Consider the following 15,528-nt stretch of genomic DNA (forward strand, 5'->3'; position numbering starts at 1 on the left):
ATACAACGAGAGGGAAAATAATTAATGACGAAATGAAAGAAGAAGAAAAAATGTGGAGGAAGATGAGGAGGAAGAAGAAAAAGGAGAGGAAAATATAGGAAGATACACAGGAAGAAAAAGAAGAGGAGGGAAAGGAAGGGAAAGAAGAATCAGAAGAAGAAAATGAAGAATAGGAAGAAGTGGGTGAATAAGAAGAAGACGAAGAAGGAGAAGAGAGAGAAGACGAATAAGAAGAAGGAAATAAAGACGAAGAAGAAAAAGTGAAGAAGACGAAGTAAAAAAAGACGAGGAAGAAGAAGAGGAAGAGTAGGGCAAGGGGGGAGGGGAGAAGGAAGAGGTCACGCCTGAGTCTTATGCGAGGGGGTGTGGAGGGGGGGCGTTATCTTCCCCCACTCCCCTCCCCCCACAAGACCCCAATTAGAGCCGCGCGACAAGAGGGATCAAAGAAAGACGTATTGTGGCCTTTTCTCCTTTAAGGGCGACTTAGGAGTTGGAGGAATAATGTCGAGGGCGAGCAACGGTAGCCCTTCAACACGTTAATGACTGTAATCCCTTCAGTATCAAGTAGCACTTTCTCTTTCTCTCTCTCTCACACACATACACAGGCCAACACCATAAACGTATTTAATGAAAATTTTTATGGAGTAACAGAGACGGGACCCCATGAACATAGGTCTAACCCTTGTAGGACGTTTTCTTTTAAGAGAGAAAAAATTATACAAGAACCGCTGTCCACATTTCCTGAAATTTTCATTCCAATCAATCATTTTCATTATACTATTGCTTGAACACAAAACTCGACTAAAACCAATACCCAACCCCCCGGAGTCCGTTCAAATGGAGTAGACGCGCGTTGAGCGACATCACTAGAAGCGGAGGGATAATGAGGTTGGTAGCGAGACAACGAGACCGGTTAGGACGGTACTCGAGGAACGGTACTCGAGGAACGGTACTCGAGGAACGGTTCCGGAGTTCACAGTTGACGGGAGGTGTCACTGATAAATAATATGATTTCGAGTTTTATTTATCTACTTTTAATCATTCAGTCATCTCATCTTACGCGTTTACTTGTTTATTTGTAACTATTCATTCGTCTCATTTTCTTTGTTGATTTATCTATTTCTACTTTTTATTCTATTCTTGCAAAAATCAGAAAGTAAGGTGTGTATGCGTGCGCAAACGCAAACCACTGCATACTTCATAATCAGCAAAGACGAGGATCACATAGCTGGTTAAGAGTATATACGTAAAAACAGAAAGTCCTCTGTGTGTGTGATTCACCATGGTCTTGTATCACGTGTTGGACTCGTGATCGACAGCTAATACCCTCCCGGAAGAGAGCTCAGAGTTCATATATGACCGATCTATGGGTAATGCTGTGACCTTACACGCACACACACACACACACACAAACTCCCCGCCCACGAGAGTTGTTGTAACAAACCGCAGCGCAGCGATACTGAAATTATTTCAGCCCTGGGCGGGATTCGAACCCGGACCTCCGTAGTATGTGTGTGTGTGTGTGTGTGTGCTTGTATGCGAACACAAAACCCCCACATACCTCATAATCAGCAAAGATGAGGATCATGTTGAACAAGTAGCTCTCGATGAAAGCGTGAGTCCCCTTCCGAAGAAGGTAGGTGGGTGTGTCGTAGTCTGGGTACCTGAAGAGATCCAGACGGTTGCCGATGGCCCGGTAGTAAGGATCCTTGGAGGACCTGAGCGCCCCAGGGACAAACTCGCCGTAGTCACACATGCTCACCCTGCAGAGGCAGAGAAAACACCCTTTGGGTCAACCCTGAGGTCCTCCTCAACCATCTCACACTCTTTGTCCTCGAGGACAATTTTCGAAGTCCTATGAACTCGAAAATTGGCGCAAGGAGGAGGAGGAAGAAGTGGAGGAGAAGGACGAGGAGGAGGAGGAGGGAGAGGAAGAAGTATAAGGGTAGGAGGAGGAGAAGGAAAATGAAGAGGAGGAAGTTAAGAAAGAGAAGGACGAGGGAGAGGAAGATGAGATGAAGAAACATGAGGAGGAGGGAGAGGAAGAGAAGGAGGGAGAGGAAAAGGAGAAGGAAGAGGTGAAGGGGGAGAAGAAGGAAAATGAGGAGGGAAAGGAAGAAGAGGAGGAAGGAGAGGAAGAGGAGGAGGTGAAGGGGGAATAAGGAAGAGGAAGTGGAATATGAGGAGGTGAAGGGAGGAGGAGGAAGAGAAGAACCATGAGGAGGGAGGGAAAGAAGTGGAGGAAGTGGGAGAGAAAGAGCAGGTGAAGGGGGAGAAGGAAAATGAGGAGGAGGAGGGAGAGGAAGAAGAGGAGGAAAGAGAGGAAGAAGGAAAATGAGGAGGAAGAGGAGGGAGAGAAAGAAGAGAAGGAGGAGGAGGAGGGAGAGGAAGAAGAAGAGAACGGGGTCCACCATGCTGTACCGAAGAATTCCTCCGAGACTCTTCGAGTCATAAATTTCCGTTACTGTACCAAATTCACTTCATTTATTTTATTTATCTATTTATTTTTTGCAGGTGGTCGTAAGCAGGTCCCTAAGGACGCCCTCTGTATGACGTCATCACCTGCTTCATAGACAACACCTCAGAGAAGAAATGTTGGATTAGTGTCAATGTTATAAAAAAACGTAAGGCTATTGCTATGGGGGGTGGGTTCATTTTACTTTTCTCTGGTATTAATTTCTTCTTTTTATCGTTTCTTGATTTCAGATAGGTTTAGTTAACCTAACCTAACCTCGTCAGCCAGTTTTGGGTGTGCCTGCCGCACAGGCTTGCTGGCTAAGAGCAAAAATTGCCTTGGTGTCGGGGAAAATTGTCTCGTCTGTCTTGGTTATACAGGAGTCCAGACAATGAGGGGCATTACCGCCATTTTAATTGCTTTCGAGTTAAGTACGGATCATGAAAGAGAAAGAGAGGGAAAGGTGAGAAAGAGAGAAGGGGAGAAAGAGAGGGGGAGAAAGAGCCAAATGTCACCTACCCTTATATGAGGTGGAAAATTAGTGGAGGGTGGTAATGAGATATGTGGACCGGTCCCTTGACCGAATGCCAACCCGTCAGGACTGCACCTTCAGTTGGTGGCGAGGGTGTATATGTGATTTAGGGACGAGCGGAAGGTGGAAGAGCCTCTCCCACGTCCGTTCCAAAGGACCAATTACAGGCCCGCATCGTTGGTCCCTCCCCCTCACCTCTAATGTAGGCCTTATGGTCTCTTGCAATCTCCTTATTTTCTCTCCTCGTATCGTTCTTGACCACCTGGACCTCCGGGAAATAAATTCAAAAGTAAATCAAGTCGTTTGACATCCATGAGCTATTCAGGGTCCTCGGTCGACTCTTTTGGGAGCTTCTGCGGGACTTCATGACTCCTGAAGAACCCTCGAAGTTACCTGTACCCGAACTTTTACCCCAAACACCCAGTCTCCGGACCTTTGGGCCATGGGCCAGCAACCTAAAACGTTTGGGCCACAGAATAAGATTTTGTATTTTTAGATTATCTTTTGTATATATATATATACATATATATATAGGTATATATATATCATGTTAGGTTCGGTCATGCTAGGTTTGAGTTTGGTTCATTACAAAAAAAAAAAAAAAAAAAAAAAAAAAAAAAAAAAATTCGTTACTTTCATATTGTGTCCCGTGGACCAAATATCCTACTACCCGTGTCCCAAACGTCCTCCCTGCCTGGCCCATGGTCCAAACGTCCTAGACTCCTTCTTCCCCCCACCTCTTATCGCTCTTGGCCAGCTGCTCCACCGTCTCGATGCGCTGCGGGAAGACGGGGATGGTGAGGAAGGCGATGAGGTTGGCCGTGTAGGCGATGACCAGGATGAAGCCGTACAGGAGCCAAGCCCCGACGAAGACCCGCTGCCACAAACTCTTCGGGAGCCGAGGGACGCTCTGGCTGACCATGGCGCACGCCAGGTTGGCCCACGTGGCGTGGAACGTCCGCATGAATGGCTCCGGTTGCAGGCGGTCCTGGAAAAGAAAAAGAGAAAGAGAGAGAGATACAAGGGGAGAAAGAGAGAGAGGGGGAGAAAGAGAGAGGGGGGAGGAGAGAGGGCGAGAGAGAGAGAGGGGAGAAAGAGATAGGAGAAAGAGAGAGGGCGAGAGAGATGGGGAGAAAGAAAAGGAGAGAAAGAGAGAAGGGGAAAAGAGAGGGAGAAAGAGAGCGAGAAAGTGAGAGGGAGAGAGAGAGAGTGAGGGAGAGAGAGAGAGAAAGAGTGACTGAACGAGTGTGAGAAGAGAAGTTACAGTGAGAACGGCCGTGAACGTGTGTGAGAGTGAATGTGAACGTGTGTGTGTGTGTGTCAACGAAGCTGAATATTGGTTGGTTTTCAAGAGCAAATTGGACTTTGCTCAACCCGCTCCCCACGTCCCCCCCTCCCCCATGGAGGGGACAACATCAGCCCCGGGGGGATAAGACTGCCACATCATCCCCCACCCCCATCAGTGACAAAAACATTAACATTGTCTTCGATAATTTCCTCAAATTATTGTTTTCATATAATTTGATTTTTCTCTTTTATCTAATTATCTGATTCATTTATTCTTTCAGTCAACATACAACTGCGTTCGGATGATCATTATCAGCTGAATGACGTCGGCGAGAAGCCGCTCCCCACCGCCTGGAGGTGCAACCCCGATGGGCTGGCTTACGGTCTCGCGCTATGCCCAAGACCTTATTTCAAAATGGATTTTTTCTCTCAATAGCTGACAACCGGCGATTGATCTTCCCCTCCTCTCCCCCACACATACTATGAGACCACAGACTAAAGTTTCTTCCTAGAGATCTTGTGGGTCTGAGGACCGTTGATGGCCACAGTGGGGTTGCGGGTTAATAAGGAAGTTTTAATGACCGTAACTGTGTTGTGAGAAAAAATAAATAGAAAAAATAACGAGGATGAGAAGTGTCTTGGTCGATATAGGACTGCGTGGGCAAAAATAAACGAATAAAAATAAATAAATAAATAAATAAAATAATATCCTTCACGTCGAGGAATTTCCCTGTCACCCACAAGGTCTCACAGAAAACGGGGTGAGATCGTCGCTTGGAGCAGAACCTACGCAACTTTCAATTTGTCGGAATCATATTAATGTTGTTTCTGGGAATTCTCTCTCTCTCTTTTTTTTTTTTTTTTTTATTATTATTATTTGATCCCTTAGAAAAATTTATTTACCATTTTCCTGGACCTACAATATTGCATTAGTTCTACGCAGCCGGTACCTAGTAGGAACCTGTACGGACCAAGGTCACCTAATATTACTTTATGGCTGGCGAATAATAAGAAAATACATAAATAAATGAACAAATAAATAGAAATTATAATAATAATAATACATACAAATTTATACCAAGGGCTTTTTCCCCCCTTACAAGGGAGGTAGCCAAAGTCGAAGGCATAAAATCCACTCCCACCCATTCCATCCCCATATACTCCACTCCCCTTCCCTCCCTCTTACCTTGCTCCTCCTGGATGACGGGTCATCCCTGCATCTCGCCCACTGCCCTGGTTCAGAAGCAATGTAGCAAGACACAGCACATCCACAGAAACAATAATAATAAACGAAATAATTAATTGAATAAATAAATAAAACAATTATAACAAAAGAAATAACAGTAATACATAAAAACAATGAAGTAAGAATAAGAAAATAAAACTAAAATAGAAATATATTATGAAATAACAAACCGAAGAATATTAAATACATATTAAGACGTTCTACCTGCCGTCAGCCGATATTATTCAACTGTGGAGGACTCTCCACATTGTCAAAGACGACAACACATGGGTGGCTTACTTTACACCAGAATCAAAGCAGGAATCCATAGAATGGCGGTATTCGTCATCACACAGCGCATATTTCACAATCAGCGGCATTCTCAATCGGAGGCATTTCAAATACAAATTTTAACACGGTCAGATGATTCCGTAATTATGTTCAAAAGTATATTACAGTACAGGGTTTCATGTAAAAATAAAATTGTTACGAAAACTGTGCTTCTTTCATTTCTATTTCAAAACGGTACTTAAAAAAGCACGGATATATATATATATATGTGTGTGTGTGTATAATGCTGTATATACCGTATATATAACATACCCATATATATGTATATATATATATATATATATATATATATATATATATATACAGTATATATATGTATATATGTATATATATATATATATATATATAACATACCCATATAATTATCATAAACACACACACACACACACACACACACACACATATATATATATTACATATATATAAAATACATATACACATATATGTACACACACATATGCATAAATATATACACACATTTTATATATATGTATACATATATATATATATATAATATATTATATATATACGCGTACACACACACGCGCACGCACACACCTACATATTATATATACTGCATATATATATATATATATATATATATATATATACAGTATATATACATATGCATATATACTGTATATATATACACATACACACACACACACACACATTATATATATATATATATATATATATATATATATATATATATATACGGCAAAGGAACATGGACTGGAAGTAAAGAGTTTATACCTGACGTTTCGTCTTTTGATTTTCTCAAAGGAAAGTCAATAGACGAAACGTCAGGAATAAACGCTTCACTTCCTGTCCATGTTTCCTTTGCCGTGTTTATGCAACTTGTTCACATGGATTTTCATTTATATATATATATATATATGTATATATATATATATATATATATATATATATATATATGTGTGTGTGTGTGTGTGTGTGTGTGTGTGTGTGTATATATATATATATATATATATATATATGTATATATATATATATACACATCACTGATGAAAAATTTAATACCACATTTGTCGACCACGTGAAAACCACAGTTAGAGCCAAAAAGTCTGGAGACAGGGAATCTATATATTTCGAATGCAAACTGCAATCCTCTTTGGTAGAGGATTACAGTTAGCAATCGAAATATATACATTCTCTGTCTCCGTTCTTTTTGGCCCAACTGTGTTTTTCACGTTTTATATATATATATATATATGTATATATGTATGTATATACATATGTATATATATAAATATATATATGTGTGTGTGTGTGTGTGTGTGTGTGTATAACATATATATATAATATATATTTATATAATATATATAGGTATATATATAATATATATATATTTATATGATATATATAGGTATATATATATAATATATATATATTATATATATACATGCTTTCATCTAATATGAAGTCTATTTCATTCTTTGTTGTTCCATTTGGACTTCACGTCCATTTACGACCTACACGCTTTTGGAAGAAAGTGTTCATTATCCTCATGTTGTAGTTCTCTGCAAAATTGACCAACATCTCGCCTCTGTCATTTCTTTCACCTACTCCAAACTTCCCAATGCACGTCTCATCTCCCATCTTCTTCCCTAGTTTAGCATTAAAGTCTCCTATTACCAACGTGTACTTACTTTTTTCTTGATCCATTACTTAACTTAAATCATCATAGAACGTTTCAATTTCATCGTCTGAACTGTGAAGTTGGTGCATAAACTTGAACTATTTTTAGAGTGTACCTTTTATACAGCCTAATCACAATCCAAGCTACCCTGTCAGACAGACTACTGAATTTGACTACGTTACCAGCAACCACTGGATCTTTCTTTGTCCTTACCTCTATAGTAGAACAGGTGGTGACCATCTTGTATTTGTATCAGCTTTTCTTCCGTTCTTCGGACTTCACTCAGTCCTACGATGTTTCACTTGATGTTACGGTGATAAATAAAGTAAACATAGGTAGTGACCATGGAATGGTAGGTTGCACAGCTAAATTCATTTTCAGGGCCAAGAGAAATAAACTAAATTTCAGAAAGAAAATCAAGCCTTGCAAAGGTGAAGGATAATAAGCAGATGTTACGGTAATAAATAAAGTAAACATAGGTAGTGACCATGGAATGGCAGGTTGCACAGCTAAATTCATTTTCAGGGCCAAGAGAAATAAACTAAATTTCAGAAAGAAAATCAGCCTTGCAAAGGTGAAGGATAATAAGCAGAAATTTCAGTTAGAAATTAAAAATAGATTTGAAGCTCTAAGAACAAACGAGGACACCGTGGAAGATATCAATTTGAGTTTAGTGAATATCATTAGGGAATCGGCAAAGTAGGAAGTACAAAAAACACTAGAGAAAACAAATACTCCAAAGCTACAAATGACCTAATTAAAAGAAGAAGGACCAAACAGACTAAAAGCAGGAGACACGAAATAGAAAGAGTAGAACTAAACAAGCTTATCAATAAAAGGCAGAGATTAGAGAAAAGAAAGAGAAACATGGATAAAATAGAGAAGACTATTCGGAAGGGTGAAAGTATTAAAGTGACCGAGCACAGACATGCTTTAGGAAAACAGCAAATGATATGTTTGAAAGATAGAAATGGAGAAATCATTAAATGCAGGAATAGAATGGTAAAAATAGTAGAAGAATTTTACTAAGAGCTTTACTCGTCAAACACCGTAGCTGAGTCAGTATATTCATCTGTAGACGTTAGTAGTGTACCAGAGATTACAAAGGAAGAAGTAGAATTTGCTCTAAAAACTATGGAACGAGGAAAAGCACCTGGAGAAGATGGTATATCGATAGATCTGTTGAAAGACGCAGGAAAATAAGTTCATATTAGATTAGCTCAGTTGTATACCCAGTACTTACGTCAAGAAAGCGTTCCTGATGCGTGGTGCAATGCTATGGTAATTTTGTTTCATAAAGAAGGAGACCAGAAGGACCTTAGTAACTATCGACCAATTAGCTTGCTATCAAACGTATATAAAGTATTCTCCAAGATCCTTACAAATAGACTAAGTCAAGTTTTAGATGGAAACCAACCAAGAGAACAGGTAGGCTTTAGGAGCGGATATTCGACTCTAGACCATTTGCAGGCGATAAACCAACTAATCGAGAAAACGACAGAATACAATATACCCCTGTGTTTAGCTTTTGTAGATTACGAGAAGGCCTTTGACTCGGTAGAACAAATAGCAATACTAAACTCGCTACGCAAGCAGGGTACAAACGAACAGATCGTAAGAGTTTTAGAAAAGATTTAAGCGAAAGGTACCGCTATAATTCGACTACATAAAGATACAGTAAAGATCAAGATCGAGAAAGGAGTACCGCAAGGCGATACAATTTCACCCAAACCATTGACAGCTTTGCTTGGAAGATATTTTCAGAAGATTAAGTTGGGAAAAGAAAGGTTGATTTTAATGGCGAATATTTGAACCACCTAAGATTTGCGGATGACATTATTCTTATTTCAGAAAGAGCAGAAGACTTGCAAGATATGCTGAGTGATCTAAACAAGGAAAGTCTCAAAGTAGGTTTAAAAATGAATAAGAGTAAAACCAAAGTAATGTTTAACACGAAAGTTCAAAGTAAAGAGATTGTAATTGATGGTGAGAGTCTTGAAGAAGTTGAGGAGTATAATTATTTAGGGCAGATGGTGAAAGTGACGAAAGATCATGATAACGAAATAAAAAGACGCATTACAATTGGCTGGAAAGTGTTTGGTAAATATAATAAAATACTGAGAGGCCCTCTACCTTTATGTTTGAAACGTAAAGTTTACAATCAATGCATTCTGCCAGCAATAATCTACGGGTGTGAGACTTGGAAACTAACGAAGGCGATGGAAGCAAAACTAAGGACTCCACAGAGTAGGATGGAGAGATCAATGATGGGAATGACGTTGAGAGACCGAAAGAAAGCAAGCTGGGTGAGAGAGCAGGCTAGAGTGAAAGATATTGTGGAGGTGGTAAAAAAGAGGAAGTGGAATTGGGCAGGTAAATTAGTACGAACGACTGATGAGCGATGGAGCAAGTGTGTTACTGAGTGGACTCCGCGAGATAGGAAGCGTGGAAGAGGGAGATCAGACAGGTGAAGAGATGAGATTGAGAAGTTTGCAGGAGTGACGTGGCAAAGGTTGGCGCGGTCGTGTAAATCATGGAATGCTATGAAAGAAACCTTTGTTCAGCAGTGGACTCAGGATGGCTGATTTGATATATATATGTATATATATATATATATATATATATATATATATGTATATATATATGTATATATATATGTATATATACATACATATGTATATATACATATATATATATACCGTATACATATATGTATAAGAAATTATATATATATATATATATATATATATATATGTATAACTATATATATATATATATATATATATATATATATATATATATATACGTGTGTGTGTGTGTGTATGTGTATGTGTCTGAAAACATTTTCATTACCGTAATGATGCTTTGATGAATACACGCAGAACTGTAAGTAAATGAGGATTAGGAAGAAAGAGGGGGAGGAGGAGGAAGAGGGGGGAGGGGGAGGACGAGGAAGAGGAATCCCATAAAATCTTGTTAGAAAGGCTCGGGGGAAGATAGGAAGGAGAGGGAGAGGGGGAGAGAGAGAGGGAGAGGGAGGGAGAGAGAGAGAGAGAGAGAGAGAGAGAGAGAGAGAGAGAGAGAGAGAGAGAGAGAGAGAGAGAGAGAGAGGGGGGGAGAGAGACAGAGAGAGGGAGAGAGACAGAGAGAGGGAGTGAGGGATAGATAGATAGATAGAGAGAGAGAGAGAGAGAGGAGGAAAAACAATCTTTGCGAATGAGCTGTAACAAGCATGAGAAAGGTCGAATGGTCCTTCCGGCCATTGGCTGATCGTTACGTCCCAGTGGGCCCCCCCCCTCATGACAGAAGATAGGGCGGCGGTAGACGAGGCCCTCATCTACCCTCCTTATCTACTTCTCTTCCTTTTCTATATTTCAGTGCCTGTTCTCCTCTCTCTCTTTCTTCCTCTCTCCCTCCTTCTCCCCTTTCCTCTTTTTCTTTCTTTCTCATTTCCTCTCTCTATTTTTCCTTCTCTCCCCTTCTCCCTCCCCTTTCCTCTTTTTCTTTCTCTTTCCCCATATCTATTTTTTCTTCTCTCTCTTTCTCTCCCTCCCTTTTTCTTCCTCTCTTCCCTTTCCTATCTCTACCCCCCTCTCTCTCTCTCTCTTCCCCTCTCTCTATTTTTCCTTCTCTCTCTTTCCCTCTCTCCCATTTCCTATCTCTCTCTCTATCTCTCTGTCCCTAACTCTACTTCAGACAATTTTCTAAAATCCCTCTCTCCTCTCTAAATTCACAATTTTTTGTTTCTGTTCTGGTTGCTGGCGCCAGTCCATTTCCATTTCCATTTCCATTTTGTGGTTTAAGCTCCTCAGAAACTTTCTTAACCGTCTCTCTGTAGCAAACGGGGTTAATGTCTAATCCCTCTCAGACTCGACCTTTGAACAAGTCATTTTCTCTCCCTAACACTTGTTTCTAGCACCTCCTTCTAACACCTTTCTCCCTAACACCTATCTTCATAACACTTATTTCTATCACTGCTACTAACACCTGTCTCCCAAACGCCTAACACCTCTTTCCCTAACGCCTGTTTCTAACACCTCTCTCCCTAACACTTGTTTCTAGCACCTACTTCTAACACCTTTCTCCCTAACGCCTGTCTCTAGCATCTGTTTCTAACACCTCTTTCTCTAACACCTGTTTATGACACCTCTCCCTCACACCTGTTTCTAGCACATCTTTACCTAACGCCTGTCTAACACCTGTTTCTAAAAACTCTCTCCCTAACACCCGTCTACCTAACGCTTCCCTCTAACATATTTCTGACACTTTTCTAACACATTTCTCTCATTTCATCTAACCAATTCTCCCCCTTTCAATCACATCCTCCTCCACCTCCTCACAAGGACCCACCTCTCACTCCTCCTCCTCCTCCTCTTCCTCCAGAAACATACCACATCAGACCCTCCTCACTCACCCACCTCCACCTCCTCACAAGGACCCACTTCCACTTCATCCTCCTCCTCAAAAGAACCCACCTCCTCCTCCTACTACAAGGACCAATCTCCTCTTCCTCTTCCTCCTCCTCAGAAGAAGAAGAACCCACCTCCTACTCCTACTACAAGGACCAATCTCCTCTTCCTCTTCCTCCTCCTCAGAAGAAGAAGAACCCACCTCCTACTCCTACTACAAGGACCAATCTCCTCTTCCTCTTCCTCCTCCTTCTCAGACGAACCCACCTCCTACTCCTACTACAAGGACCCACCTCCTCCTCACCTGCCAGTACATGAGGAAGACGGCCAGGACGAGGATCCCGGCGAGGACGCCCCAGACCTCGGGCGTGAAGGGGTAGTAGGCGTTCCTCCACTTGGCCAGGGGCCTCGGCGTCAGGAGGGCCAGGCCGAAGCCCTCCATCCAGTAGGTCGTCGAGGCGTCGAAGGCTACAGACCGCTCCCCGGTGATCATGAAGTAGTTGACCGTGAAGTCGTAGTCCATGCTGTGGACCTGGAGGAGGAGGAGGAGGAGGAGGAGGAGGAGGAAGAGGAGGAGGAAGAGGAGGAGGAGGAGTAGGAGGAGGAGGGGAGGGTAAAGAAGAAGAAGAAGAGAGGGTAAAGCGCCATTTTGAGGAGGAGAAGAAGAAAAAGAGGAGGAAGAAGAAGAAAGTAATTGGTGAGCAAGTGTTATTTGATTTTAGGTTCAGTAAAGCAATTAGTATTAAGTCAGACCATCGCGTTATTGGTGTGATGTGTAAAATTATGCGTTAGAAAAAAAAAGGGTAATTGTCCGGTGTAGGAGTTAGTAGTGCTTGTGGTGGTGGTGGTGGTAGTGGGGGTTGCGGTAGTGGTAGGGTAGTGGTAAAGGTGATGGTGGTAGGGGTAGGGATGATGATGATGATGATGGTGGAGATGGTGGTATTAGGGTGGCGGAGGAGGAGGAGGAGGAGGAGGAGGAGGAGGAGGAGGTGATGATGGTGGTAGTGGTGGTGGTTGTGTTTTGGTAGTGAGGTAGTTGTGGTGGTAGATGAGGTGGTGGGAGTAGGGGTGATGTTGCTGATGTTGATGGCTGTGATGGTGAAAAAGACACACACACACACACACACACACACACACACACACAAAACACCTCACTCACTCTGCCCACTCTCATCCCACTTACAAATGTCCATTCACTCCTCTTCTCCACTCCCTCACTCCATTAGACCACTCCCAACCACCTTCAATCCAAATCACCCCAATCACTCCATCCAGACAAAACCCAACCCCGGATAAAACACCTCCCGGACAAAGCAACCCCGGATAAAACACCTCCCAGACAAAGCAACCCCGGATAAAACACCTCCCAGACAAAGCAACCCCGGATAAAACACCTCCCAGACAAAGCAACCCCGGATAAAACACCTCCCAGACAAAGCAACCCCGGATAAAACACCTCCCGGATAAACAGCCCCGGATAAAACACCTTCCGGATAAAGCAAACCCGGACAAAACACCCCCTAATACATTTGCTTACCGCCCTATGGCTTCCCATCGCTCCCTCTTCACTCCCTCATTCCTCCCCTACTCCCACATACCTAAAACCTCAACCCTAATCCCCTCTAACTCCCTCAACCTTACTCTCAACGCCTCTTGTTCTCCCCCTAACGTCCTTTTAACCCCCTACTCCCCCATAACCCAAATTTACCCCCTTCTTACACCCACCCAACCCCTTCTAACACTCTTTCACCATCCCCCCTGTCGCCCTCATAACAAACCTCCCCCCCCCCTCCACCGGGAGCTCCCTTCAGGTCGTCTCGACCTCTAACCTCCCCACCCCCCCAGGTCGTCTCCCCCTTAGCCCTCCTCCCTCCCGGGTTGTCTTACCCCCCCCCAAGTCGTCTCCCCCTCCCGCCCCCGAAGGTCCCCCCCCCCAATCTCGTCTCACCATGCCCAGCATGCCGTTCCAGGACCCGTTGACGAAGTCGCCCCAGTTGAAGTCGTAGGACTCGTTGGTGTAAGTGTAGGTGTAGTCCAGCCAGGGTGCCATGGCGTCCATCATCTCGAAGGCGATGCCGTCGGCCTCGCCCGTTGCAGAGTCCAACTTGTAGTGGAGGTACGGGTAGTCGTCCAGCCAAGTCCCGAGGCTGAACTCATGGCCTGGAGGAGGAGGAGGAGGAGGAGGAGGAGGAGGAGGAGGAACGGGGAGGAAGAAGGGGGAGGGGAGGAGGAGGAAAAGGGAGGAAGAAGGGGAAGGGAGGAGGAGGAAGAAGGGGAAGGGAGGAGGGGGAGGAGGAGGAAGAGGGAGGAGGAGGAAGAAGGGAGAGGGAGGGGAGTTTGGTGTTAATATTATAAACTGAAATTGTTGATGATGATGATGATGATGATGATGATGATGATGATGTTCAAAGTGATGATGTTGAAGATTATGATGATGATATTGAAGATGTAAAATATGAAGAAGATGAAGATGAAGAAGAGGATAATGGTGAAGATGATATTGAATATGAAGAAGATGATGTTGAAGAAAATGAAGAGGATAAAGAAGATGAAGAACATAAAAAAGATGATTATATTGAAGATGATATTGATGATGATTAAGATGAAGAAGAAGAGGCTGGGGGAATCAGCAGGACACTGGTATCAAGAAAGTTAAGAGATAGACAGATAGAGAGGGGAATGAAGAGAGAGAGAGAGGGAGGGGAGTGAAGAGAGAGAGAGAGAGAGAGAGAGAGAGAGAGAGAGAGAGAGAGAGAGAGTGAGTGAGAGTGTGAGAGAGAGAGTGAGTGAGAGTGTGAGACAGGGGGTGAAGAGAGGGAGAGGGGGTGAAAAGAGGGAGAGGGGATGAAGAGAGAAATAGAGTGAGTGAGACAAAGAGATAGAGGGGATGAAGAGAGAAATAAAGAGAGGGGGTGAAGAGAGGGAGAGGAGATGAAGAGAGAAATAGTGAGAGGGAGATAAAGAGAGAGAGAGAGAGAGAGAGAGAGATAGAGAGAGAGTGAGAGGGGGGATGGAGAGAGGGGGATGAAGAGAGAGAGGGGGTGGAGAGAGAGAAAGAGTGATGAAAGCGGGGGGTGAAAAGAGAGGGAGTGAAAAGAGAGTGGGAAGAGAGGGGGTGAAGAAAGAGAGAGAGAGAGGTGAAGATAGGGGGGATGGAGAGAGAGGGGGGTGAAGAGAGAGGGGGCATGAAGAGAGAGAGGGGGCATGAAGAGAGAGAGGGGGATGAAGAGAGAGGGGGCATGAAGAGAGAGAGGGGGATGAAGAGAGAGGGGGCATGAAGAGAGAGAGGGGGATGAAGAGAGAGGGGGGCATAAAGAGAGAGAGGGGGTCAAGAGAGAAAGAGGGGGGATGAAGAGAGAGGGGGTGAAGAGAGGGAGAGGGGGTGAAGAGAGGGAGAGGGGGATGAAGAGAGAGAGAGAGAGAGAGAGAGAGAGAGAGAGAGAGAGAGAGAAAGAGAGAGAGGTGAAGAAAAAGAGAGAGGGGGATGAAGAGAGAAGGGGTATAATGAAAGAGAAAATTGAGGGATGAAAAGAGAGGAGATGAAGAGAGAGGGAAAAAGAGAGGGAGGGGGTGAAGAGAGAGAGGGGATGGAGAAAGGGAGAGAGA

At 43.1% G+C, this 15,528-nt stretch overlaps 1 protein-coding gene across 4 annotated transcripts in view; it reads right to left on the reverse strand.

Moving 5' to 3' along the window:
• LOC143034919 (ionotropic receptor 21a-like) overlaps nt 1-15,528 on the reverse strand; it is a 185,098-nt gene that overhangs the window by 23,159 nt on the left and 146,411 nt on the right. For 3 of the 4 annotated variants that reach the window (XM_076201265.1, XM_076201267.1, XM_076201264.1), the window contains 4 exons: nt 13,871-14,082; nt 12,227-12,454; nt 3,725-3,975; nt 1,562-1,763 (listed from right to left, as the gene is read on the reverse strand). In XM_076201265.1, the coding sequence (XP_076057380.1) occupies nt 1,562-1,763; nt 3,725-3,975; nt 12,227-12,454; nt 13,871-14,082 (893 nt within the window). The remainder of the gene's footprint in view (nt 1-1,561; nt 1,764-3,724; nt 3,976-12,226; nt 12,455-13,870; nt 14,083-15,528) is intronic. The other variant, XM_076201266.1, reaches the window with a different exon arrangement.

Source organism: Oratosquilla oratoria, chromosome 18, assembly GCF_046742065.1.
Source record: "Oratosquilla oratoria isolate Oo_2021 chromosome 18, ASM4674206v1, whole genome shotgun sequence".
NCBI lineage: Eukaryota > Metazoa > Arthropoda > Malacostraca > Stomatopoda > Squillidae > Oratosquilla > Oratosquilla oratoria.